We start from the raw sequence: 26,874 nt of genomic DNA on the forward strand, positions 1-26,874 counted from the left end.
TAAAAATAGACATGCAAAGGCAAATGCAGAGGGTATTTTATCCAGCAAGCTTCTTCGTGGTTTAAACCTCCCTAAAAAACAGCATTTCATGAACTCTAATCTCAAGCTACCCAACAGGAGTGCAGAGGCTCAGTTCAAGTTCCAGTATGGAGACATCTGGAAAGTTTTCTCCCCTTTAGGTTTGCTTGAAATAATAGTTGTTGATACCCTGGGCTCACACAGAACACTTCTCAAAACGTTTGCAACTCACAAATGCTGATCAAAGATTGCTGGGAGGTTTCAATTTGAACCATATGATCATATGAAACAGGTTTTATGGGAAAACCAGAGGCATGTAAGAAGAGCCTGCTGGATCAGGCCAATGGCTCATCTAGACCAGCATCCTGCTCTCACAGTGGCCAATCAAATGCCTGAGTGAAACCAACAAGAAGGATTTGAGCACAAGAGCATTCTCTCCTCCTGTGGTTTCCAGCAACTGGTATTCAGAAACATTGCAGCCTCAAACTATGGTGGCAGAGCATAGCCATTGTGGCTAGTGACCATTAATAGCCCTCTCCTCAATGAATTGGTCCCATCTTCTTTTAAAACTATCCAAGGTGGTGGGCATTGCTGCCTCCTGTGGCAACAAGTACCATAGTGGAGGCAATCTGGATACAAAAAACCCCCAAGCAAAAACAAATATTTTGTTTCAAAGCAGCTGACTGGCCTATGTGATATATTTTAAATAAAATTCCTCCTCATTTCTACCCACTAACTGATCAAACAATTGATTGTCATAACATAAGCCTGAATAATGCCTACAGACAGACTGCTCCACATACAGTATATGTAAGATAATGAAGTTTTAAAACTCTCTTCACTTAAAATATTTCTTAATCGGGCCAATATATGCATGTGTCACAGTGGTTGCCATGTTGGCCCCACAACAGACAAGAGTTACAAAATAATTAGAATGAATTTTATGGACTCAATTTTGTCCATCCCCTAAGTTTGATTTTCTTGAATGCTTCTGCCTGATGACACTTTCCGTGAAACTCAAAAATAAAGATACAATATAATTCTTTACCCAATAACTCAACTCTGTCCTCCAAGCAAGGACAAAAACCCTAAAATCATCTGCTTGGTGGATGCGAACAGCTTCACTGGCAGTCCCAATGGGAGCCAGAATGGAAAAGAAGAGAGGGAGCCTTGTTCTCATAGGCTGTGGAGAGACAGCCACAGCTGCAAGCAGCTTCCTAGATCTCAAATGGTTGAGAAACTTCAAATAAATAGAGCATGCCAATACAGAAGAGTAGTGTGGGGTTAACAGGGACAGAGACATAAATGACTGCAATTTTAGCAAGCCATGAGGGATCATTTTCAGGGGTGTGCCAAGTCGTGCATAGCCTAGTAGCAATGTAAGAGCTGCTTCAGGAGAACTACTTGCCAGTGCAGGAAGTCTAAAAAACCCACTTGTTTGTTTGCAATTGTACCAAGTGTTAAAAATTCTGTAGGTGATGGCTGCCACATTGGCCCCAAAGGCGGGCTATGTGGTGTAGGCAAAATGAAAATATGATGCCTTAGGTTGGTACAATATGCAAAGTTTTGACAATACACATAAGGAGCCAATATATGTAGAGCATGCTGCCTTACAAGTATATTTGCACAGTGCGAACATCAGTTACCATGTTCAGTTATGTACTGGTGCAGTAGCCAGTTGCTCTGCAGAATTCTGAAATTTGGCTCCTTTGAATTCTGCCTGTGGCCGAGCATTTTTGGGGGAAAAACCTTACAGGGTTGCTTACTGCTACACTGGCCCATGTTAATCCAAAGTTACCAAGATAACTATTTCCAAACATCAGAAGACTTCCAGCTGCCACTTGGGCTCAACCTCGCCTGGGTTAACACAGAACACAGTTATCTAGGAATAACAATTCAACATTCCAGTATGATGTAAAACAATTGCCAACTTCTCTTCTGCAAGGTGACCTGAGTCTCACCTGCTAGGGCTGGGCAATATCTGCTTTTCAACATCATGATGTATCACCAGCGAAACATTGTGATACACTGTCGTGATATATCTGAAAATGAGGAGGAAAGAGGACTGCAAAGTGGTTTGAACTGGCTTGGTAGCCAGCCAGCCCACCATCCGCTTCTGCCACTTAGTGAATGTATTGGTAGGTACTGCTTAAGAATTCCATCCCACTATTTTATTCCATTAACGTCTATTTTCACCATGAAGGGCCGGGGATGGAAGCAAAGAATTCCCCCTTATCTTGACCTTGCACCTTGGTCATCACATTGCAGCTCAGGCACAAACTCACTGACATAAGGCAAATAATACAATGAGTTCCTGACTCTATCTGTAAAATCAGAAATCACATCTCCCAGAGTTGTGAGAATTAGAGAAAGGATTAAAATGTGCCTTGTAAAAGGGCTACTGTATCAATTATAACTGAGAATTCAACATAGAAGTGTGATCCCTGCTGAAGTTTTGCAGACTGTGCGCAGAGGGAGACATTTCTTTTGCACACCAGAGAGTGAAGCAACAGAGTGCTACATGCAGAGGAAGTGCTCAGACAAGGCAGGCTTTCAGTTTTTTCTGTCCTTTTATGGGCACTCAGCTGGAATCAACTCAGTTCTGATGCTTACGGAAGGCCAGACATGAGTGAGTCAGGCAAACTGGTTAGCTTTTTCCCATGTCCTGCTCAATGCTGGGCTATTATGAGTTGCTAAAAAGGACTGTGAGGGTGGAAGACAACAAGAAAGCAGGAACACAATGGGGCAGCCAGAAGAAGAGAGGACCAGAAGTCATCAACCAGCCTCAGTAAAGAAGCGATTCTATTCACCAGATCAAAAAGTATGTGTTTTCCGCTCAGTTAGTCACACCAGTTAAAGAGCTATGGAAGTTTAACCAAGCCATGACTACAGTCCCTTTGCCCCAGAACAGTTCTAAAATTAGCCCCCGTCAGCTCCAGAATAAGTGGCCATCTTCAATTGTCTCCACCAGTTCATAACTGGGTACTGGACGCAAATCACCATCTTGACAATCTCATTAAAAAAAAAAAAGAAAATCAAGCTTCTAGCTCTTAATTAAATAACATGCTTGAAATTTTGGGAAGTATCAAACTAAGTTGGGTGGTCTGAATATTTCCCTAGAACAAGCAGAATGAACCCTGCAAAATGAACACACGTCTAAGTTTCCAAGGTTCACAAAGATTGCAGCCAGCGTTTGAAATTCACCAGGTGCCAGGCACATTTTGCACCTGGCCACTTGCAACCATGTGAAGATGCCTGGGCACCTGATGGCACCTGATGTCTCCACTGTCTGGAAGTGCATGCCTGGGGATCCATGGACCATGACTGTTTTCACACAGTAGTTACACATCCTGTAGAATTCTATCCGTTATATTTTATCTGCACAATCACACTGAATTTCAGGAAGCAAAAAGTTGTACAGTGGTACCTCGGGTTACAGACGCTTCAGGTTACAGACTCCGCTAACCCAGAAATAGTACCTCAGGCTAAGAACTTTGCTTCAGGATGAGAAAAGAAATCACGCGACGGCAGCGGGAGGCCCCATTAGCTAAAGTGGTACCTCAGGTTTACAACAGTTTCAGGTTAAGAACGGACCTCCAGAATGAATTAAGTTCTTAACCTGAGGTACCACTGTATTGAAAAATAGGACCTTCCAGCTGTTGGACCCAAAAATTACAACTAGGCATTCCGTTTTGGTGTCTGTAACCCTGGTTTAAAGAGCCATTTGGCACCTAAATTGTGTAGCTGAGTTTCTATCACTGGGTGTAGCCTCCAGCTTTCCCTGGTACAGATTTGTGTGTGTTTTTTAGTCGCGCAGAGTATACTGACAGGGCTGTTCCGATACTACACTGACAATATGCAAAAAGGAAAAAAGAGTTTAACAAGCAGTAAGCCATTCTGCTTTTCTGTTCTTCTGCTCTAAATAACACAATACAGGTTTATCTTTTCATAAAAAAAACCCAAAGTCTGTACTAAAGACTAGGAAAGTCAAAATATATTAATGGCTGCCTTCACCTGAACAAAGGCAAACTGCCTTAATTCTCTTACAGAGAATATCCCCTACTTCACATGCTCTCATTTTTACAGAAACATTTACCCCTCAAGAAGGATTGTACTCCATTAAGCAATTCTATCCCAAAGTTCTTATCTTCCAGGGAGGAACTGGCACTCTCTATGGTGGAGATGGGTACCGTATGAAGGAGTGGACCTTATGCTCATTCACAAGTACCAATAGTTCATGGTTAAGACCTCACTTTTGGTGACATTGAAGGAAACATGCTAATAACAAGCCCGTGCAAATTTACTGTATGAAGAAAGCTGGTCAGGTACAATATGAAGCTGCCTCACACCCGCCATGGGAAAGATTGGACAACCATCTTTCATGCATGATTAAAATAAGCCATCCAACATTTGAGCAGAAAGGACTCTTAAGTCCCAGGCACTATTTTGCCTCAAAGTATTCCCCACTCCCCGCAAGATACTATTTTCAACACATGAGAAAGCCAAGCCACAGGAAATAAGCCCTCTTATTTCATGGTCATATGTGGGCTGAAGGCGTTAAAATTAGTCCAACTGGTGGACTTGTTTACTCTCACAGAAAGTAATTGTGTGCTTCTGGCTAGCTATCGGAACTAGCTACGCCTTCTTGACTACTTAAAATAAATACTGTATTTTTCGCCCTATAGGACGCACTTTTTCCCCTCCAAAAATGAAGGGGAAATCTGGGTGCATCCTATGGGGCAAATGCAGGCTTTCGCTGAAGCTTGGTGCGCACCGATCCCTCTCGCTCTCCAGGTTTCAGGAAGACATCCGCAGCCTAGGTAGCCCTGTGGGAGTTCCGGCAGGGTTGTCTAGGCTGCGTATAGCAGCCTGCTTCCCGGAGCGCCAGGCGCGCTGAAAGCAGAGCGCCCGGTGCTTCGGGAACACATCCGCAGCCTAGGCAGCCCTGCAGGACTTCCCCACAGAGCTCCCCACGCTGCGGATAGCAACCTGCCACCCGGCGGGCGGGGCGCGCTGAAGCAGAGCGCCCCGCGCGCCGGGCAGACATCGGCCAGCCCCACAAGCTCGGGGGACAGCAGGGAGGCGCAGCGCCGCCATCCCGCTGTTCCTCGACCTGGTTCGGTTTCCCCAACCTGGTTTTGGGGGGGAAATAAAGGAAATTTCCCCCCTTTATTTCCCCCCAAAAAAACCTGGTGCGTCCTATGGGACGGAGCGTCCTATGGGACGAAAAATACGGTACACAGAACTCAGAGAGGTATGTGGGAGGGCCTTCAGTGTGGTTATTTCTGCCCTAGATGCCCTTGGGGGAGGTCTAGTAGCAGCCACCAGATGGACAAGTGGACAAAAAAGTCTAAACCCTCTGGCAAGAACTAAGCCACTTTTGCATCCAGGGGTTTCTAGAATTCCTCTCACACAAAAAGCAAACCTAGAGCTATCTGCCTCAGCCAGCAAACTTACAACACAACGCTATTTCACCTGTGGGGCAGCTCAGTCCACCTCCTGACCTAACACTTCAGGGCTACCACCTCCCCTGTGTCCACTCCAACTCACAGTGGTTTTGTGTTCTCCAATATGCTCACACATAATGCCATTAGAAGAAAATAATGTGAAGGAGACAGGGTTTTACTACTACCTCAAGCAGCAAAATATAGGGAACACAGAAAATGAAAAGGAATAAAAGGCTCAGAAGGCCTAATGTGTGCAAGGACCATGTACTGAGGAATAGTAATATAAAACTAAAAATGTAAGAAAAGTGCAGCCACATGTATGTGAATGTGTAGAAATAGCAACTACAACCATCATCCCTGACCACTGGTCTTGTTAGCTAGGGATGATGGGAGTTGTGGTCCCAAAACAGCTGGAGGGCCAAGTTTGGCCATCACTGATTTATAACATAGACATAATAGTCACTATAATTTGCTACCTTCCACACATTCACATACCTGTGGTTTGTTAATTTTGGTTTTATTTTATATTTGTTAAACAGTGATCTATAATTGTATATGGACTAAGTATATTGTCCCCAGATCCTATTCAATAACATTGTATTTTGTAGAAGAAATAAAAAACAAAAACAGTGAGTTCTACTACAGTTAGAGAAGATATACGTGTTGTGGGGAGTGGGGAAGAAGAGTATGTGCTCTGCTGAAATGTTTTAACAACCTTCACACTGCTGTCCAAAAGGGGAAAAAATGTAAAACTTCCCATGAATTTTCTAATAGTTTAGTTGCTTTTAGATAAGAGATTGCAACACTAAGAACAGGCACCACACAGCAGATTCAAGTACTGAGTCACTCCTCACTAGGCCTTGGGCTCTGGGCATCCGGGACAGAAACTTCTGGGTCACTTTGTTAAGCTATACAAAGCTCTCCTCTAAGAGAACATCTTGGCACTTAGCTGTGCATCCTTCATTCCCTGAAGCCACTACAATTGGGTACAGATGATGAAATCAAAACCTAGCCTCTCCAGGTGGCAGATTAAAACAGAAAGGGGGCACATCAGACTTCCTAGAGAAACACAGCACTCCCATCTAGATGAGGCTACAAATTCAGAGAGCAGTTAACTGGCAGCATGCAATCAAGCTGGCAGCCTCCTCGTCTCTCACATGGCATGCAGAGGAGAAAAAGTACCATTCCTTGATGGCCTCCCTCTCACAAGCTGCCTTGCAAAAAAACTACACAGGCGTGTCTTCTAAAGTGCATTCCCCTGATCTCCTGACCTGAACACCCTGATCTAATTATTTTAATTGCTATTTTAACAGGTTTTATTGTGCATTTTATTATGAATGGTTTCTTTAAAAAAAAAAATTTATATTAAGTTTCCATTTACCAAATTAAACATATCATACCAATTAGTCCAAATTGTATCAATACACATTATAAAGTCCAAATGTTTTCCAAATTAAAATTTTTTGTGGGGTACCCATGCTTCGCGATCGTCAGGAGTCCAATCATCCATATTTCTGCTGCTTTCCTGTTTACAATGATGTTTTCAGTCCCATCTTCTCAACTTTTTGTCGTTACTCATTTTCCTTTTCAGTTACCTCCGAGTTCTCTCCACAAGTGGATTGAAAGAAACAGTCTTATTTATATCTCTGTGTGGGCTTATTATGAATGTTTTCAATGCTTTAATAAAATGGTTTTATTGCATATTTTGATTGTGTGCTGATATATTTTTATAACTGCTTAGAAACCATTTTAGCAAGTAAGTGGTATAAGAAACATCAACATTCCCACCTTAGAAGTCAGATTACCTGCCTCAGTACAAAAATGTGGCCTCAGCAAAGAGGATTTCTAACTAGAGGAACCCAGAGCAAGACCATTCCAAAAAGTACAGCTGCACAAAAAGTAACACCTCAAGAACTTCAGCATTAAAACACACACAAACTGCTGAAAGACCTCCTGATTGCAATCCACAATCAATAGCATTTAGGTAGAATGTCTGCTAAACATGGCACTGTGTGACCCTCTTTCAGAGGACTTTGAGATCAAGGTTAAGATAAGAAAAACAGTGATTTTGGGGAAAGAAATCCAGTCAGGGATTGAAAATGACAAGGGAGAGATTAAGCAGCTGAAGAAAAACAACCTACCTAAACCATTGTGGAACCCTATTTACAGTGGTGCCCCGCAAGACGAACGCCTCGCAAGACGAAAAACCCGCTAGACGAAAGGGTTTTCCGTTTTGGAGGCACTTCGTAAAACGAATTCCCCTATGGGGTTGCTTCGCAAGACGGAAAAAATCTTGCATCCCCCCGCGGGTTTTTTCCGCTTTTTCCGCCCTTTTCTTAAGCCGCTAAGCCGCTTATCAGCTGTTCCGCTGATAAGCCGCTTAACAGCTGATCGCTGGAAGCCGCTTGACAGCTGTAGCGCTAATCCGCTAAGCTGTCAATGGGCTTGCTTCGCAAGACGAAAAAACCGCTATACGAAGAGCCTCACGGAACGGATTAATTTCGTCTTGCGAGGCACCACTGTATTTAATTTAGCCTAATAAAGGGTCTGCCGTCCTTTTTGAAGCAGTAGATATGTTCTGAATTTTGAGGCAGTGCTGTGGACACTGGTCACAAAATGGCTGCCATGGGGATGTGGCATAACACAACTTAAGAGCAAAAGCCATAGGTGCTTGATTACTCCACTGCCCCAGAAAATATCATGATTGCTGTGGGAAGTCACCTATGGCCTGTTGGTCCTGACTGTGGGGATCATACATTACATAAATACACACAGTTGCCATCTAACAGGGAGCTTTCTTTAGTACAGTTGTACCTTGGACGTCGAATGGAATCCATTCCGGAAGTCCGTTTGACTTCCAAAATGTTTGGAAACCAAAGTGCAGCTTCTGATTAGCTGCAGGAAACTCCTGCAGCCAATTGGAAGCCGCGGAAGCCCCGCTGGATGTTCGGGTTCCAAAGAATGTTCGCAAACCGCAACACCCACTTCCAGGTTTGCGGCATTTGGGAGCCAAAACATCCGAGTACCAAGGCATTCAGGATCCAAGGTACGACTGTACTGTCAAACCTTGCTTGTCAAACCGTTCTGGAAGCCCGTTCGGCTTCCGAAATGCTCAACAACCGAGGCATGGCTACCAATTGGTTGCAAGAGCTTCCTGCAGTCAAGTGGAAGCTGCGTCAGACGTTTGGCTTCCGAAAAATGCTCGAAAACCAGAGCATTTACAGTGGTACCTCGGGTTAAGAACTTAATTCGCTCTGGAGGTCTGCTCTTAACCTGAAACTGTTCTTAACCTGAAGCACTGCTTTAGCTAATGGGGCCTCCCGCTGCTGCAGCACCGCCGGAGAACAATTTCTGTTCTCATCCTGAAGCAAAGTTCTTAACTCGAGGTAATATTTTGGGGTTAGCAGAGTCTGTAACCTGAAGCGTATGTAACCCGAGGTACCACTGTACTTCCAGGTTTTCGGCGTTCGGGAGCTGAAATGTTCCAAAACAGAGCCGTTCAGGAACCGAGGTTTGACTGTACCAGGATACATGTTGACCACACCACACACATGTATTTCTCTCTCATGCATTAATGCACTTCACATATGCACCTCTTCCTCTCTCTTCCAAGTGCCTCTCTCCCTCTCACAGACCATATACGGTATACCGCCTTCTCAGTTACTCATACAAACCACACAAGCCACACGAATCTCTTTCTTTGTCCATCTCTCTTAATCACACACCGTGCACCCCCTCTAAAAGGCCTCTTTACCAGTGAAGAAGTGCCTGCCATTTCAACCACCCCCCTCCAAAGCTATTCACATGACAACTGGTTGGCAATCACTGCCCTAATGGTTGACTAAACCCTAAGTTAGAGTAGCATATGAATTCCCAAATACCAAGCAATCTGGACCAAAACAAAACAAAACCCAGCATTAAAACAATTATAAACAAGGAAGATGTATTTGTGTGCAGGTGTATCTAGGGCATGGGACAGAATAAATTATCACACCCCTCAGAGGGAGAGATACCGATAATAAACTGTCACTAATAATTTTTAAAGCACCAAGCAGCATCCTCTAGTTGGACATTCCAGGATAACTTTTCTTTTAGGCGGTTGTTGTCACCCACTCACAGGGAAGAAATGTTTCCCTCCTCTACTAAGTAGGTACTCTATGCACCCTGCCCACTCCTCCTCGACTAAAGGTCACTAAGCATACTATGCACCAGGAAACTAGGCTCACTATCCAGACAATTAGTCGACTGCCACCGACAGCAAGCACTGCTTTGTCCTTTTCAGGTGTGGTTGAGATTCAAAGTATGCCTACAAATGGACATTTTGCTCTGCAGATTTACAAAGATGGCTTCAAAACTGATCCACAGAGAAAACCGTTTGCAGGCATGGTTTGAATTCAAACTGTATCTGCAAATGGGGCTCACTGTGAGCATTGACCAGTTGATCAATCAGGGTTTTCTGCTTTGCCAAAGAACCATCGGAAACTGAAAGTATGCTCTTGATAGTTCCTTTGTAGATGCATACTTACCTGCCCCACACCTGACGTCACATATAACATCAGGTACGTGCAGTTTGGGGGAAGCGGCTTCATGGGCCAAATTAGCACTAATTAAGCCCATGAGTTAAAGGTTCCTCACTGATGTTATACACAATGTACAACATCCCATATTCTATTCTTGCACTGGTAACCTTCTCTGGCATTTCTAGCAGGCAAAGAGCTTTCCAGTCATTTGCCCAGCCTTCCAACAAACCTGTGCAGCAGATTATTTGTCTACCCACTTACAGTGAAGAAACAGGCTAAAGGATGAGATGCATCCTGAGGTGCCATTATGATCATGATAGAGAGTGCTATGTGAAAAATAATTTGTGTCCTGTAGTCCTCAGAGTTGACTATGGCAGTCAGTACTTTGTTCAGCATATGAAACTCACTGATTTCATCCCCCAATGCCACTTAATTTCTGGCCATACTTCTCCGCCTTCATCTTATCCCCATCTTGACTATAATATTCTAGAATGCTTGGCTTGTGTGCTTGTGTGCTCCACCACAACTTATTTGCTCACCTAATTACTGCGCACTTTCAGCCTGCACTTTTCACTGAGCAGCTTTATTGGGTACATTTTAATTTGCAACTCCTTCCATTTCTCCAGATTCCTCAGCTGCTGCTGCTGCTGCTTCTTCTTTTTTTGGTGGTTCAAATTCTTGTCCATCAATTATTGTATCATAAATATCATCTGTTTGTAGGGGGGATGCTTGTCAGAGCTTGTTAATTTCATTTCAGCTTTGATAATTTCATTTCCTCAGGCAATATTTTAGTAGTTTTCCTTTCTGACAGCTAAGGAGAGAGTTCTATTTTTAAAAGAGGTTGAATATACACACATCCTCTTTGGGTGCTGTTTCCAGAAGACCACTGAGGAAAATACTGTAACTGAGAGAATATAGCAGTAGGCAACACGTGAAGAAACTTTAATAGCCTTACTTGACTCTGAAGCTCGCTCTGCTGTTTAAGGCGCAGGTTTTCTGGAGTGTCTGCCACCATAGTGAAGGACTGCTTTGGGTAGTGTCTGCAAAAAGGGGGGAAAAAATAGGCTGTGTTAAAAAGGAATCATTCTTAATCTGGTTTGGCCAGATTAGATGAAACCAACACCAGCACAGTCTCTATACATATCATCTACACACACCCCCACCCCGTTTGTGAACTATGATCTTGCTCCTAAACAGACCAATTGTGGATTTTACTCAGCTGTTCAAGGTGCCTCTGTCCACCTAATATAATGGATGCTGCTATACTGCAACTGTCTTTAGTATTGTGGAAGATTGATAGGAATAACGCAAAACCCTAAAGGAAAATTTTGACGTAGCGTCTGTGACATCACTGAATTGGCTCAGCTACAGTGTACCAAAATCCAGGGAGTAGGGAAGGAAGGAAGAGCAGATAAAATATATTCCTGCACAGATACCTTGTGAAAACTATACTCTTAGTTGGCAAGTATATCCAAATTTAGATGCAATTATCCATTGCCTACCTTAAGAGGCAAGTGTAAAAGCAGCTGGGCGCAACTGAGACAAATCAGGCCAGTCAAAATTTGTCAAACAACGTGTAATGCTTCCCTAATCCCTGCTGTCTGGTAGCTAAATTAAGCATTGGTCCATGAATTCAGAGGGGGCTCTATGTGCAAAACCACTGAAGATGTGCATAAGGCTAACCTAGTACAGTATCATGAATTTAGCTTCCGTGAGCATAAAACTATCACATGATTCTTCCTCCAGAAGAGCCAACAAATCAGAGAGCTCAACAGGGGACCTGTTTCACATACATCTAAGGTGCTTGGCGAATAAGGGATACATTTCAAACTTTAATCCATAAATTTCGCTTTCATAGCATTTCCCTCCTTATTAGCAGGGGGGCACACATTTGTGCCACTGTACTGTGAGGAACCTAGATTTTCTAGAACAACTTTTTATTGGATTTTATTTAAAAGGATCATAGGAATGATAAATAATACAAATGAATAGACCAAGTCTTCTCATGTTATCTGTATATCACAAAAATAGCACAATAAATCTGCAGTAATATCTACAATGTATGGTTCATTATTAGTGGTCAATGTATAGGTTCTTGGTTCATGAATTGATTAAACAAAATCAAAAGGGAAACAGGATACAACAGAGGTAACAGATAACATTCAACATTACATAGCTAAACCCCTAATCAGGAGCCCTTGTGGTTGTGTTTTTCCTCTTATGTTACCAATGAAACAATATAAAGCATTGGTATTTTGATGAATGTGGGAAGGGGGTTCAAACAGAAGGTAATAATTTATATTTAAGTTAAAATTTAGATAAACCAGACTAAGCCAAATGCTGATGGGTTGTTTATTTTCTGGAATACTGGGATATGTTATGAAATTACACCATTTTTCTTGATCTGCCCACAAGTCAACTGTAGTTTATTTGTTAATCTTTCAAGGAGGGCTGTTTCCCAAAATGCTTTGTATCAACTGTCTATCACTGTGCCAGAAAGGTGTTTCCAGTGTCTGGTTATGTTGTGTCTCACAGCTTTTAGTAACTGGCATGTTAATGCTTTATTATGTAAATCCAGATTGTTATCTTTAAATATATTTAATAAAATTATTTCTGGTTTGACTTCTAATTGTTGTTTTCTTCTGGGGAACCTAGCTGTCTTATGCAGAACATTTAGCCATGATTGCAAAGTCAGCATGTGATGGGACGATGAGCTGCTTGTGCGTAAAATGCAAGTCCCTCAGAGTTTGATCAGGTTTTCAAACCTCTGCCTGTGACGGAGCCCCTCCAGCATGGCTGCGTCAATCACTAGTAGAATCCGAAAGTGGCTGCTTTCGGAAACGTTTCCAACATAAAAGCTCCTTAACGGAAACACGTCGTCTGGCCTCCCGGCGTGACAGTTTCCGTCGAGGTGTGGGTGTCCCTATAGGAGGTCCTGAGACCTCCCCACTGGTTTCGCTTGAAGCGTCTCTGAGCCATCCCTCCGACTCACTTTCCCTTGGAGTTCTTGCTCGCCCTCTACTGGTTCCCTCTTCCGCTGCTACTGCTCTCTCAACCTCAGGGAGCCTTTGCACCTGCGGCGCTTTAGATGTCAGTTCCCTGACATCCACCTCCCCTCCAGGGCCCCCTTCACCCCCTCCCGTCTCCTCTCCTACTGGCGGTGAGGAGGTAAAACCCCTGAAAGAACCTCCCTCATCTTCCGACGTCGCGAACACTTCCTTCCACTTGTTGCTGTTCCTACTCTCTAGGTACTCTTCGTCATCAGAGTCCACTCCATCTTCCAACTCCGACTCCGCGAACCCTTCCATTTCCTCTTCCTCATCGGTGGTGCCGAAATACTCCCTCCTAAACCTTGCTATAGGCTGAGGTTTCCTCGGGAACCTTTGGTGGAACGTTTCTGTTAAAACCTCGTCATTGACTTCCTCTGCACTTACCCAGGTGTTTTCTGACTCCGGTTCCCCTTCCCACGCCACCAAATACTCCACCTGATTACCCTTCCACCTGGAATCGAGGATTTCCGCTACATGGTTGCGGCGTTCCCTCTCTTCCAAGGCTGGTCCCCTGACGTGCTCCCCTTCACGTCCCCCCCTGTATGGTGACAGTAACGACCTGTGGAACACTGGGTGCAATTTCATGTGGTTGGGTAATCGGAGTTTGAAAGCTACCGGGTTGACCTGCTGAATCACCTCAAAGGGTCCCAATCTTCTGGGCCTCAGTTTCTTACAACCCCCTTTGAACGGCAACCCTTGGGTTGACAACCACACTTGATCCCCCACCCTTATGGTTTCACCTTCCCTTCTGTTCTTGTCTGCCTGCTTCTTATATTGTGCCTTGGCCCTTTCTAAGTTGAGCTGGAGCTGCTGATGGATGGCTTCCATCTCTTCTACAAAATGTTCAGCCGCTGGAACGCTCCATCTCTCCCCTCCTTCCCCTGGAAATGCCCTGGGGTGACACCCGTAATTAGCCAAAAAGGGACTCATCCCTGTGGACACATTCTCCGCATTATTGTAGGCAAATTCTGCCAACGCCAACTTTTCGACCCAATCGTTCTCTCTGTCATTGACATAACACCTAAGATATTGTTGAAGAATGCCATTTGCCCTTTCCGCCTGCCCGTTGGTTTCAGGGTGCCGGGCAGTTGAAAAATTAACTTCCACGTGTAGCAAGCTCATGAGCTTCCTCCAGAACCTGGAAGTAAATTGTTTGCCTCGATCTGAGATCACCCTCGAGGGAGCCCCGTGCAACCTAAAGATATGTTCCACAAACAACTTCGCCGTTTCTTCCGCTGTGACTGCATGTGAGCATGCTACAAAATGGCACATCTTAGTTAACAGGTCTACTACTACCATGATGGCTGTTTTCCCCTTGGACCTTGGCAGATCCGTCATAAAATCTATTGATATCGCTTCCCAAGGCCGTTCTGGTGTGGGTAAAGGTTCTAATAACCCTGCCGGCGCCCTTCTTTCCCCTTTGGCTCGCTGACATTGGTCACACCCTCTTACATACTCCCTTACATCTTCCCTCACCTTAGGCCACCAAAATTCCCTGGTAACCAACCACATGGTTTTGTGTTGCCCAAAATGTCCCGCCGTGGGGCTATCATGCAACTGCTTGAGTACTCTCCCCCTCAATTCACCTTCGGGTATATACAGTGCCCCTTTGTAATACAATGCCCCATTTCTTTCCTCAAAACCTCCGGGGCTCTCGCCCTCCCCCCTGAGACCTCTGAGCTTATCCTGGGCATATTCATCATTTTCCGTTTCCTCCACCAGTTCCCGTTGCCCCACCAGCGCCGCCCCACACACCCAGCGGTCCTCCGGGATGACATGTCTCTCTTCGATCACCTCCTCCCCTTCCCAATATTCTGGTTTGCGTGAGAGCGCATCCGCCCTGACGTTTTCTGGGCCTGGCACATAACAAATCTCAAAGTTAAATTTGGAGAATTCCTGTGCCCATCTCACTTGTCGTTGGTTGAGCACTCGAGCTGTTCTCCAATACTCTAAATTTTTGTGGTCGGTGCACACTTGCACCTTGTGTTGTGCCCCAATTAATAAATGTCTCCACCTCCGGAATGCTTCGTGAATGGCAAGTAGTTCCCTGTCATACACCGTGTAATTCCTCTCGGACTTATTCAGTTTCCGCGAGAAGAATGCACACGGTCTCCACTCCGACGCACTCCTCCCCGGTTGAAGAAGGACCGCCCCTATAGCCCGGTCGGATGCATCTGTTTCCACTCTCATGGGTTTTTGTAAATCCACATGCAGAAGTTGTTCTTCCGAGGCGAAAGCCCTTTTCAGTTCTTCAAAGGCTCGATCCGCCTCCACCGTCCAAACAAATTTCTTCTTGCTGCTGAGGCAGTCGGTGATGGGCGCCGTCAAGTGGGCAAAGTTCTTGATGAACTTCCGATAAAAGTTCCCAAACCCCAAGAATCTTTGCACGTCCTTCTTGGTCTTCGGTGTCTTCCATTCCAGTACCGCTTGAACCTTGCCTGGATCCATGGCCAATCCCTTGTCTGACAAGCGGTACCCCAGGAATTCCACCTCCTTGGTATGAAACTGGCACTTCTCCAGTTTCACCCACAGCTGGTTGGCTTGCAGCCTGCCCAACACTTCTCGAACGTCCCTCACATGCTGTTCCTCATCTTCCGAATACACCAACACGTCGTCTAAAAAGGCCACACAGTTCTTGTAGAGCAAAGGTCCCAGAACGTGGTTTATAAAAGCTTGAAAACAGGCGGAGCCCCCTTGTAGACCGAAGGGCATAACGAGGTATTCAAAGGCTCCCAAAGGGGTAAACATGGTGGTCTTCCATTCATCTCCCTTCCTTATGCGTATCAGATTGTACGCCCCCCGCAGGTCCAGTTTTGTAAAAATCTTTCCCTTCCTTACTCTGGTCAAAATGTCGTCAATTCGGGGCATAGGGAAAGCCAGGGGCTCCGACACTGCATTGAGGGCCCTAAAGTCACACACCAGTCTCGGTTTGTCTGTGTTCTTTTTGTCCACAAAAAACACTGGGCTGCCCCCCACCGCTCGGGACTCTCTGATGAAACCTCGCTTCAAGTTTTTGTCAATGAACTCCCTCAGCTCCTGCATCTCCCTGTCTGACATGGCGTACAGCTTGCCTACTGGGAGTTGGGCCCCTGGGAGTAGGTTGATTTGACAGTCAAAGGGTCTATGCGGTGGCAGTTTGTCTGCTTCCCTTTCGCTGAATACGTTGCTCAGATCTGCGTATTGCGGGGGCACCTTCCCTTTGCCCATCACTTCCATCCCCGCTAGGGTGACTCTGTCTCCTCCCGAGACCTTCCCCTCCTTGCAGTGTTCTAGGCAATGCGCTGACCCAAAGGAGACCACCCTCTGATGCCAGCCCACTAGCGGATCGTGTAGCGCCAGCCAGCTCATCCCCAAAATGATGGGCGCTCCTCCCAGGATGGCCACATTAAACGCTATCTGTTCGGTGTGCCTTGCCACTCTCATTATCATCGGGACAGTCTGTTGGCTAACTTCTCCCCCCAACAGCTCTCTGCCGTCAATCGTAGTCACCTGCAAGGGGTTACTTAAAGGGATGGTCTGTATCTGGTGCTCAGCTGCAAACTCCTTACTCATGAAATTACAGGAGCTGCCTGAATCCAAAAGCGCCTTGACCTTTAGTGGGTGTCCGTTTGGCAGTTCTAGTAACACCTCTATCACTAAAGCAGGTCTGGGAGGTTCTGGCATGGGCACTTTCATTGCTCTTTGGCCTGGCTGCTGTGCCCCGACGGTGGCAGCCAGGCGTTGGCTTTTACTTGCTCCTTGCTTTCCTCTTCCTTTCCCCCAACAGCTCCTGCCATCCCTTGCCATTCCTTTCTTTGTGGGCAGACTCTGGCAAAGTGCCCTGGCTGTTGGCAGAGATAACATCTCTTGGCGCTCTTTCCCTCCTTCTTCCGCCCTTCACTGGGATTTGAAACTGCGCGCGCCCGCGCTGTTCCAACTTCCATCGGCTCTGCCGGCGGGAAAGATGGCTCTGGAATGTCTGGAATGCGGAACTCCCTCCAACGGTCTCCTTTCCCTTCCCGCCTTTCCAAAGCCCTCGCCTCCTGGCGCGCTCCTATGGCCAGCGCAGATTTGGTTAATTGGTCCATAGACTCCGCCCTGGGCCCCCGGGAAAGCTCATCTTTGACGGTTGAAGAAAGCCCCTCTTCGAAAAGCATTTGGATGGGCTCCGCCGATAGGTCCCACCCCAATTTATGAATCAGCATAGTAAATTCAGTCCAGTACTCACGGACAGATCTGCTTCCTTGCTGGCAAGCCATTAACTGCCTTCGCACCACCCCCTGCTCAATATCGCTGGAAAACATCAGGTCCATGGCACGAAAAAACTTCCTCGTGTCCTTTAAGATCTCATTATTCGCTGCCATCAGGGGTCTAACCCAATCTTTCGCCCCGGATTCGAGATGGCCAATCACATACGCCACTCGCGATTCCTCGTCGGGGAAGTCATCAAACTGCAAGTTTAGAGCGTATTGCATCTCTGTTCTAAAGGCATGATAGTTCCTGGGATCCCCCCCGAATTTCTGCACCAATCCTGGTACCTTTCTGGCGAGCGGGGTGGTTTTCTCCTTTCCCTTTTCTGCATCCTGAGCCCTCCTCTCCTCAAGCCTCGCCGTTTGCAGCGCCAACTGGATCTCCAACGCTCTGTACCTTTCTTCCAGGCTTGGACCCCCTCCAGCTGCTCCTGCACCCCCGGTTCCGGCTGGGTTGCTCATGATGCTTCTCTCTGCACAAGCTGGCTTTCGGTGACTTTCGGATTGCTGTGATGGGACGATGAGCTGCTTGTGCGTAAAATGCAAGTCCCTCAGAGTTTGATCAGGTTTTCAAACCTCTGCCTGTGACGGAGCCCCTCCAGCATGGCTGCGTCAATCACTAGTAGAATCCGAAAGTGGCTGCTTTCGGAAACGTTTCCAACATAAAAGCTCCTTAACGGAAACACGTCGTCTGGCCTCCCGGCGTGACAGTTTCCGTCGAGGTGTGGGTGTCCCTATAGGAGGTCCTGAGACCTCCCCACTGGTTTCGCTTGAAGCGTCTCTGAGCCATCCCTCCGACTCACTTTCCCTTGGAGTTCTTGCTCGCCCTCTACTGGTTCCCTCTTCCGCTGCTACTGCTCTCTCAACCTCAGGGAGCCTTTGCACCTGCGGCGCTTTAGATGTCAGTTCCCTGACACAGCATCAGTCTGCTAAATATTCAGAAAGTAGAAGGATGTTACATGTGGGTATACAGTGGTTGTTTCTGCATACTTAATGCCCCACAACCTTGACTTAAATGAGCACACAACCGCAAAAAAAATAAAAAAATAGCGAGATCTTGCAACTGCAATAATTTGGGGAAATTAATGGTTGTTATTTGGCCTACATCTACATAGTTGGACATTTTTTGTGCCTTCATTGCACAAAAATAAAGGTTCTCCAACCTAGAGGGCATTGTAGCCAATCAAAACCACTTAGAAGAATATGCCTGCAGAAATGCAGTTATTTGGTGCAGAATCTTTAGCTCAGGGCTCATTTTCTTTAAAAGCAAATTTCTAGCCCTTATGTGTAAAGTTTGAAAATGCGGCCAGTGATTGGTGAATTTATGATCGCATGAACACGATTCCAGTTGCTAAGAAGTGGAGGTTTTAGCACCCTTCTTTACAGCTAGCAAAATAAAACAAGCAAGGATCTGCAAATATTCACAATTCTTTTGCACCACAACATTTGGGTTACCTTGATGCAAAATTCAGAGGCATTTTAAAATGCAGTCTACATAGAACTGTTTGGCTCTGTGAATCTCATCTGTCCTTGGGCCACACCGATGAAACAGCCAATTGCTTTTCCCATCCCCTTCATGAACACTGCCAGTTTTGCTTTCTTGGCATATAAAGTTCCACTATATTCTTGTGACGAGAATTAGCCTCCGCTCATTGGATAACCTCCACTTTTAACACTCTGGATGAACCCATTAGAAGTTAAATACTCCAGGAGCAGAGAGCCCCCTGCCCTTTCTGATTTCAAAGCACCCACTGGATTTTATTACATTCAAGTTTATGCACAGGCAGACCTCTATACCACACCTTTGCAAAGCTGCAGAACATCACAGTATTATCCACCGATACCACACAAAGATAAGCCACTAGCCACAGCAAGGATGAAAAATAACCTGTGAGCACAATGTAGCAGAAACGCAGGAAATTCAGGGTTAAAAATAGAACCGACTACTCAGAAAGACCAATTATGAATGAGTATATGTTTAACTGTGCTTACAAAATAAGCAAGCAGCAGGCAACTGCATGCTCAGTACCAGCATTCCCCTCCCCACAAGTTACGGGGTACAAAGTATACAATTCCAGGCCATGCTGTTATTTCTGGGAAGGAGAGGGGAATGGCCCCCTCTTGTGCAATTTAAGGACATCAGCGGTAGATTACACTGGGTGACATGACACAGAAGGGACCACCTAGCTAAGGGTATTACATCCCACATATTAAAAAGTGAAGGAGGAAGAGAGAAAAGAAGTGAAATTGTGGCAGCTAAATGCTATTCAATAAGATCTATGGAGAGGTCTAATCCTGAAGGGAGAAAATAGGAAGAGGAACAGAAAACCACCCTTTTTTAAAAAAGTGGAAAATGTGTTTTAATTTAAGGGCTGTCTGACAATGCACCACAATTTTGAGTACTGGTGAAGCAGAAAGCAGCTTGCCTGCTTGAAGACCATCTCCTAGCCTGCAAACCTGACAAGTCTAATGCATGAGCAAGAATTATGCAGTTCCTATGTTTGCCCTAAAATATAAACCCCCAAAATTCCCCTTAATCCCAATTCAGGTTAACCCGCTTAGAGCAGCGAGATATTCTGCGTACACACACAGTATCGTCACAGAACAGGAGGGATAGCTAGCTTGAGCCCACATAAGAGCATTAGACCTTGAAGATTTAGGTTTTAGTTCTTCAGCTACAGCCTTGTAGCAAACCACTCTCACTCAGTGCCCCAATATGTAGTATGGAACAGAAATAGTATTTCAAAGAATAATTGCCAATGAATGAAATTAAGATAGCATCTCAATACAGTATGTGGATTAGAGTTAGATATGGTTTTCACTTTTCCTTTTCGATTAATGAGAGCATAAAAATGCTAAGTGATTTTGCAATTCTGAATCCCTTTCAAGGCAATCTTGTAATAACAGTGTAACGAGATTGCTAGGAACCCAAGCTGAAATCCCTGAAGAGCAGGATCATGTGGACAGAAGGCTGCCATTTTGAATTCTTGTCACTTCTCTGCTCCAATTAGCTTAGGGCCAAATTTGAAGTTAAACCTGCATCTGCTGCCAAAAACAGCCAGATGTCTAGCTCTCCCTTTTCGTGAATCTGCAGCAGAACTCTTCTATGTTGTAATGCTGTGTACTACCACTAGGATTGGAGGTGGCATATGGGAGTGCTAGTTGCTGAGGAATGCAAGTAGAGAGAGTGCTCTTGCATTCATATCCTGCTTCAGATGTGACAGAGGGGAAGGTGGAAGAAAGACATCTGAATTTTTTTTTAAAAAATTGCCAGCAGTTAGAGCAACATGCAGGGTCTCTAGTACAGTATTAAGATTCTAAGTGGGAGGCTTGAGAAACTGCTCCTCTTGAACCAATTCCAAGCCTAAATCTGAACATGTGTCTTGACTGGGCCAGGTGGTATGATACTGACTTTGAATAGTGTACTGCACCACAAACATCAATTCTGCAAGAAACAATCAAAGCTGTCACACACACCCATCTTCTGGCCATGTATATTTTAGGTTATATTTGGTTTATATTTCAGTTAGATAAAATTAAGGTAACCTTTTAGTCCCTGTCTAATTGGCAGTAGTTAATCCAAGTAGCTTTTCCTGGGAGCAGGCAGGGATATACATTTTGGGTGGTGCGGGCTCTTATATTAAAGCTTATGGCCACAGCTGGTCTATATATCAACATATTCCAACCTTGGTGCAAATGCATTTATAGGTTGAGAGAAGTCCTGATCATACACAGTGTATTTATAATTAACAAGTCTAAGTGGTGGATATGGTTAAAGTGTATTTTATTTTTTATATTCATCTGGTTATCCTCAATATGCATTTTTGTACTTTAAAATTAAATATTATTTGTGGGGTAGGTAGAAGGGTGGCTGCTGCAGTCTAGCTACCATTCATTGTTTGTTGGGTAGCAAGATACAGCAGAAGCCAGCAATAACAGAGTAAAAGGGACAAATAAGAGAGGAAATATAGGTTTCATCAGGACATTTTAACTGTCAGTATTTGCTTGTCAATGAGAAAAGATTCTATGGAAGGCAGCTACCAGATGTTCATTCAAACCTGTTTTTTTTTAAAAAAAAAACAACTTACCAAAGATACAGACTATAGACAGACACACTGGAACATTTATGGTTGTGCAGTAAGCTTTATGTTGCTGCTATGAAGAGCCAAATTTCTTAGCTTGCCATGGCAACCACTTCCAGTGCTTGTGTTCCAGAAGGGGGTTCCCAGTAGTGGCCACATGTTTTGGTGCAGAAGAATTTTTTTAAAAAACAAACAAACAGGCAAACACACAAACTCCCCAAAGAGATCTGTTAGCATTCTAAAGAGATGTACAATTCAGTTCTGGGAGTTGGTACTTGAAATCCTAGTATCGCTGCCAATAATTGCAGTTCAAGAGTATTTGCAGTGTAATGCAAGGGAAAATCTCACAACCACAGACTTGGCTTATCAGAATCAGGAATTAAAACATTCATGTTTAAACTTAGTTTTCTATTCTCTAAATAACTTCTGCATCAAAAACACCCAGTTTCACCAGTATTTAATTGTTTCCTGTACATATCAGGTTGGCATAGGCCCATAAACTACTGAAGGAAACAATAAGGGTAAGGGTCTGATACTAGCTCATAGTTTAAAAAAATATTCTGAATGCTAAATGTTTCACATATTGCAGGGTTGTTTGGAATCACTACTTGAATCCACGTGGCAGCGTAATGGATTTAACAGTGAACAGTCACTGTGGAAATTCATCTTTGCAGTAGGAACATTGTCAGTGGTTGACCTAACAGCTAGAGCAAGGGTCAGCCAACTTTTTCAGCAGGGGGCTGGTCCACTGTCCCTCAGACCTTGTGGGGGGCCAGACTATATTTTGAAGGGGGGGAACGAATTACTATGCCCCACAAATAACCCAGAGATGCATTTTAAACAAAAGCACACATTCTACTCATGTAAAAACACCAGGTAGGCCCACAAATAACCCAGAGATGCATTTTAAATAAAAGAACACATTCTACTCATGTAAAAACACACTGATTCCCGGACCATCCTCAGGCTGGATTGAGAAGGCGATTGGGCTGGATCCGGCCCCTGGGCCTTAGTTTGTCTACCTATGAGCTAGACTAGAGCAAAGATACTTTCTTACTAAATGCAGCATGTCCACATAAATTTCAGTTTCTCAAAAGATACTTAAGTACTGGCATTAGCAATGAATTTTTGGAATCAGGACCAGAAGACTAAATATTTGGGGGGAAACCCAAAACCAGCCACAGTAAGAGGCCCAAGTGAACAGCAGCAAGTTATTTTGGCAGAACCTGTTGTTGAAATCTGCTCTGTGGAAAATGTATATTGCTACCATAATTACTAAGCAAGAGACAGAAAATGAGTCCAAATGTAAAGGAGGAAAAGTTTGGATTCTCCTTCATAATATGAATAAGAGTGGCCATGTAACTCTTGAATAGCTAGCATAAATACAATTGCTTAGAATAAGGCAGAAGCAAATCTCATCTGCACAAGAACTCAAGACACAAGAACTGCAGTAAAAGCACTGCAGTTATTTTAAATGTTTTAATTAGCAAGTGACGTGATCTCCAATAACATAAGCCATTTTTGTGGCTCCTACCTCTTAGTTCTACCAAACAAACGTGGCCTTCACTTCCATACTTAAGCCATTCCTAAAAAACCCAAAACCCTCCCCTATCATCTGCTATCACTTAGCAAATGTCCACCTTCAGCCTTTGTAGATTCTACTTCTTGCTACCTCATAGCAAGGGGCGGGGGGAGGGGATTTGTATTGCTCACTTTCTACTGAGTAAGCTAGTTATGAAAGTATACCTACATTTTCCCCCACCACAAGATAAAGAGATGAAACTGGCACACTTTTATAATGTATCAAAAGGTAGTAAAGAGAAATTTCCCAGTACAGTGGTACCTCGGGTTACATAGGCTTCAGGTTACATATGCTTCAGGTTACAGACTCCGCTAACCCAGAAATAGTGCTTCAGGTTAAGAACTTTACTTCAGGATGAGAACAGAAATCGTGCTCCAGCGGCACGGCAGCAGCAGGAGGCCCCATTAGCTAAAGTGGTGGTTCAGGTTAAGAACAGTTTCAGTTTAAGAACGGACCTCCGGAACGAATTAAGTACTTAACCCGAGGTACCACTGTACTGTATTAATTCCCTAAGTCAAAAACTGGCTTGCACACATTTCAGAACACTGAGGAGGAACTCTTTAATGGAAAAAATTAATCTGAGAGCGTGCAAAATTTGGGGAAAATATGTTAAGCTGGGTAGAGGGGCTTAACAACAATGCAAAAAGTTCAAGGCCTTTTCTAAAAATGTGATGCACTTCAACCCTCATTTACTAAAATGTATTTCCACATGAAACTTTAGAAAGCTTTTAGATGAAAAATTAAATATGAAAGTTCTTCCATTTCCACCTTTATATTTACTGCAGGTGCATGTGATCAGTCTTAGCTCATATAATACTGTGCTACCAGCAACTCCTTTGTAAGTTGCAAAAAAGCAACTAATAAGTCAAATAAATAATAATATCATCCATTGTCCTAAGTTCTTGAAGGCAGGCTCCAAAGCAGGGGTTGAAAGAAAACAAAGTACAGTGGTGCCCCGCAAGACGAATGCCTCGCAAGACGGAAAACCCGCTAGACGAAAGGGTTTTCCGTTTTGGAGGCGCTTCGCAAAACGAATTTCCTATGGGCTTGCTTCGCAAGACGAAAATGTCTTGCGAGTTCCTGCGGGGGTTCCCCCCCCTTTTTCCCAAGCCGCTAAGCCGCTTATCAGCTGATCCGCTAAGCCCGCTAAGCTGCTAATATCGCTAATCCGCTAATGGGCTTGCTTCGCAAGACGAAAAAACCGCAAGACGAAGAGACTCGCAGAACGGATTCTTTTCATCTTGCGAGGCACCACTGTAACAGGTGGGAAGCATGCTGATTGCTGACCAAATACCTGACACCACACATCCTATAATACTTTGGAGGTGTAGATATGACATTGGGTTGTATACTGGAAGTTCTATATTTAAAAGGGAAAACAAAACTGGAAAATATGACAAGTTTTTTACAGTTACCTAGAAGCAGACACAATAGGTAAGTGACAGCTATTTAAAATCTTCCTACTCTACTGAAAGCAAATCATTAGCATCATGCATTGCAAAATGTGACATTTGTATGAAGGCTTGCAATTTCTGAGAAAAAGCTTTCAAGAACTGAAAAAGCAGGCTATGAGGTTGATTTGGAAGGGGGGTAGAATATAAATCCAATAAATAATACAGCAGATTAACTTGGAGCACAGATTCATGAATGGAGAGATTTCAAACAGTCACTCTTAAATAAACGTGTGTGTTAAAACGCCATAGTTTTCCAGAAAGACCCGTATACAGCTCAGGAGCCAGCCTTTGACAACCTTAACATCCTGCAAGTTTCATACAATTCAATCATAGATTCTGATTCAGTTTGGGAATCATTCATTTCCTTCCTGAGTTAGAAATGAAAGTATCCTTTATTCACCAACAGCAACAGAACAATTCCCATATTGATTTCTAGTGAGAATCAATTTCAAGTCATACATGCTGTTTGTGACTAATCCAGGCTCAACCTTCACCTAAAGGAAAGGTTCAAGATGAGATGATACTCCCAAAATATCATTCCAAGAGGAAGACAATTTTATATATTTAAAGAATTTTCATCCCACTCTTTAGTCAAAAAAGCTCCCAGAGCAGCTTACAGTTTACTACAGAAAGTGCCTATCCTCAGACTTACAATCTAAAATAAAAAATAATAAAAATTGACACAAAAATAAAATGGATTGGAGTGGGGGAGCAAATCCATGTTCAAGTTCTTATTTACTAGAAGAGTTCGAGAACAGAAGCCAAAAGCTGCTTGTCTCTTAGCTGTACAGTGGACCCTCCGGATGCAAACTTACCGTAATTTGTTCCAGGGGTCCGTACGTACCCCGAAAAGTCCACATCTAGAGGTGCCACTTCTGCGCATGTGTGCAGTGCGATATAGCGCTTCTGTGCTTAGGGCAAAACCCGGAAGTTTGCCGCGTTCACAACCCGAAAGTTACATTACCTGAAGGTAACGTAACCCGAGGGTCTACTGTACTGATAGAGTAGCTCTGCATCCCCTCTCTACTACAGTCTGATGTAATGGTTGCTGCCAAGCGATAACTGATGGAAGGAAGAGCCTAGATTCTCAGCCAAGCTAGTACTGAACTGAAGAGAAGATCACTTCTGGGATGATTTCTTCCAAATGACAGGGGCTAATTGAATAATAGTTATTCATTCATCAAGCAATAGCATTGATCAACATTAGCACTCCAGCAGGACAACAGAGTAATAAGATCTCCCCAGTACAGTGCCATTTTTAAGAGCAACAGGGATGCAAATAAAAAAGCTGCAATATTCAAATCAGAAAAATAGCACTAGACAGTTGAGGATTATAAAACAAATGCTTTGAACATGCCCCCAAAGAGAGCAAAGACCTAAAAGTGCTGATCTTACAGAGCACCACAACATTTGACTTCCTATGTGCAATTATAACTGCAAAACAGAGGGAAGGACATGGGGACAGCCACATGGAGTCTAAGAATGATGAGAAAGTATATGGGTGGTGTGTTGACCCACCAGAACATCAACAAAACAGACCAACGAGGCAAACCAGTCATGCATTTCCCCCCCCCCTCCATGGCGATAATAAATGGCGTCTACTAAAAGGAACCACATATCATTAGTTTCCCAAAACAGAGAAACAAGAAATAGATGCTACTGAAAGAAACACGGAAATGTAGTCATCCAATAGTATTAATTCATCCAGTAAAAGTCGCAACAAATAAACAGACAAAAAGCGTTTTAAAGCAGCTGTTCTGCAGAAAGGAGTGTTGTATCTTCCTTCCAAGCAGGGGGAAGAGGAAATAACTGTGCAACTAGGCCACTCACTTCCTGCCATCTATTCTACAGCATTTCAAGAAATAAAGAGGTCTGCTCAGCGGGGTGTACATAAGTAAGCCTTCCAGATTCACCACACTCAAGCAATTCATTGCCAGCACCCACTTCCTTTTAGTGTGGACGGACAATAGCCTGTTCCAGAACTCTAGGAAACTTTGCTGCTTCTGTGCAGAAAAATCATGTTCTGTTCTGCACTTTCCTCTTCTTACTAGTAAACTGGAGATGTAGAAAATGAAGTGTGCTTTTATGCAATAGTGTGCATTGTTGCTCTGTAGAATATCATGAGGCATTCATTAGTGACAAGGTATGTTTTGTTTCTGAAGTAAATGTATATGTGAGAAATGAAGAGCCAGATTTTACACCCCTCCCCACTACTATATTATAACTAGTCAAAACCGCAAAAACCTAGCCTACTTGATCCTATGACATAGCTGCATCGCAACAGGAACAGACTCCAGCCTGCAGCCTCCTCTGGCAAACCAGCAGAGGCTCATTTTGATCAATGGAATTATAAACACACTTTTTGCAGAAGCTACTTTAGTTCTGGGTCACAAAAAACAGAAGTTTTAAAGGAGGTGTTTTCTTTCATCACAAGTAATAACTTTTATACTAACACGCCTGTCAGGGTTTCAGGGAGAGAAGAGCAGATGGGG

The 26,874-nt window shown here is 44.1% G+C and overlaps 1 protein-coding gene across 1 annotated transcript in view; it reads right to left on the reverse strand.

Annotated features, from left to right (window-relative positions):
• Positions 1–26,874, reverse strand: part of LASP1 (LIM and SH3 protein 1) — a 56,776-nt gene that overhangs the window by 15,865 nt on the left and 14,037 nt on the right. The window contains exon 3 of the mRNA XM_081884417.1: positions 10,941–11,025. Within this exon, the coding sequence (XP_081740543.1) occupies positions 10,941–11,025 (85 nt within the window). The remainder of the gene's footprint in view (positions 1–10,940; positions 11,026–26,874) is intronic.

The sequence above is a fragment of the Podarcis melisellensis genome, assembly GCF_964234715.1.
Source record: "Podarcis melisellensis genome assembly, chromosome: 13".
NCBI lineage: Eukaryota > Metazoa > Chordata > Lepidosauria > Squamata > Lacertidae > Podarcis > Podarcis melisellensis.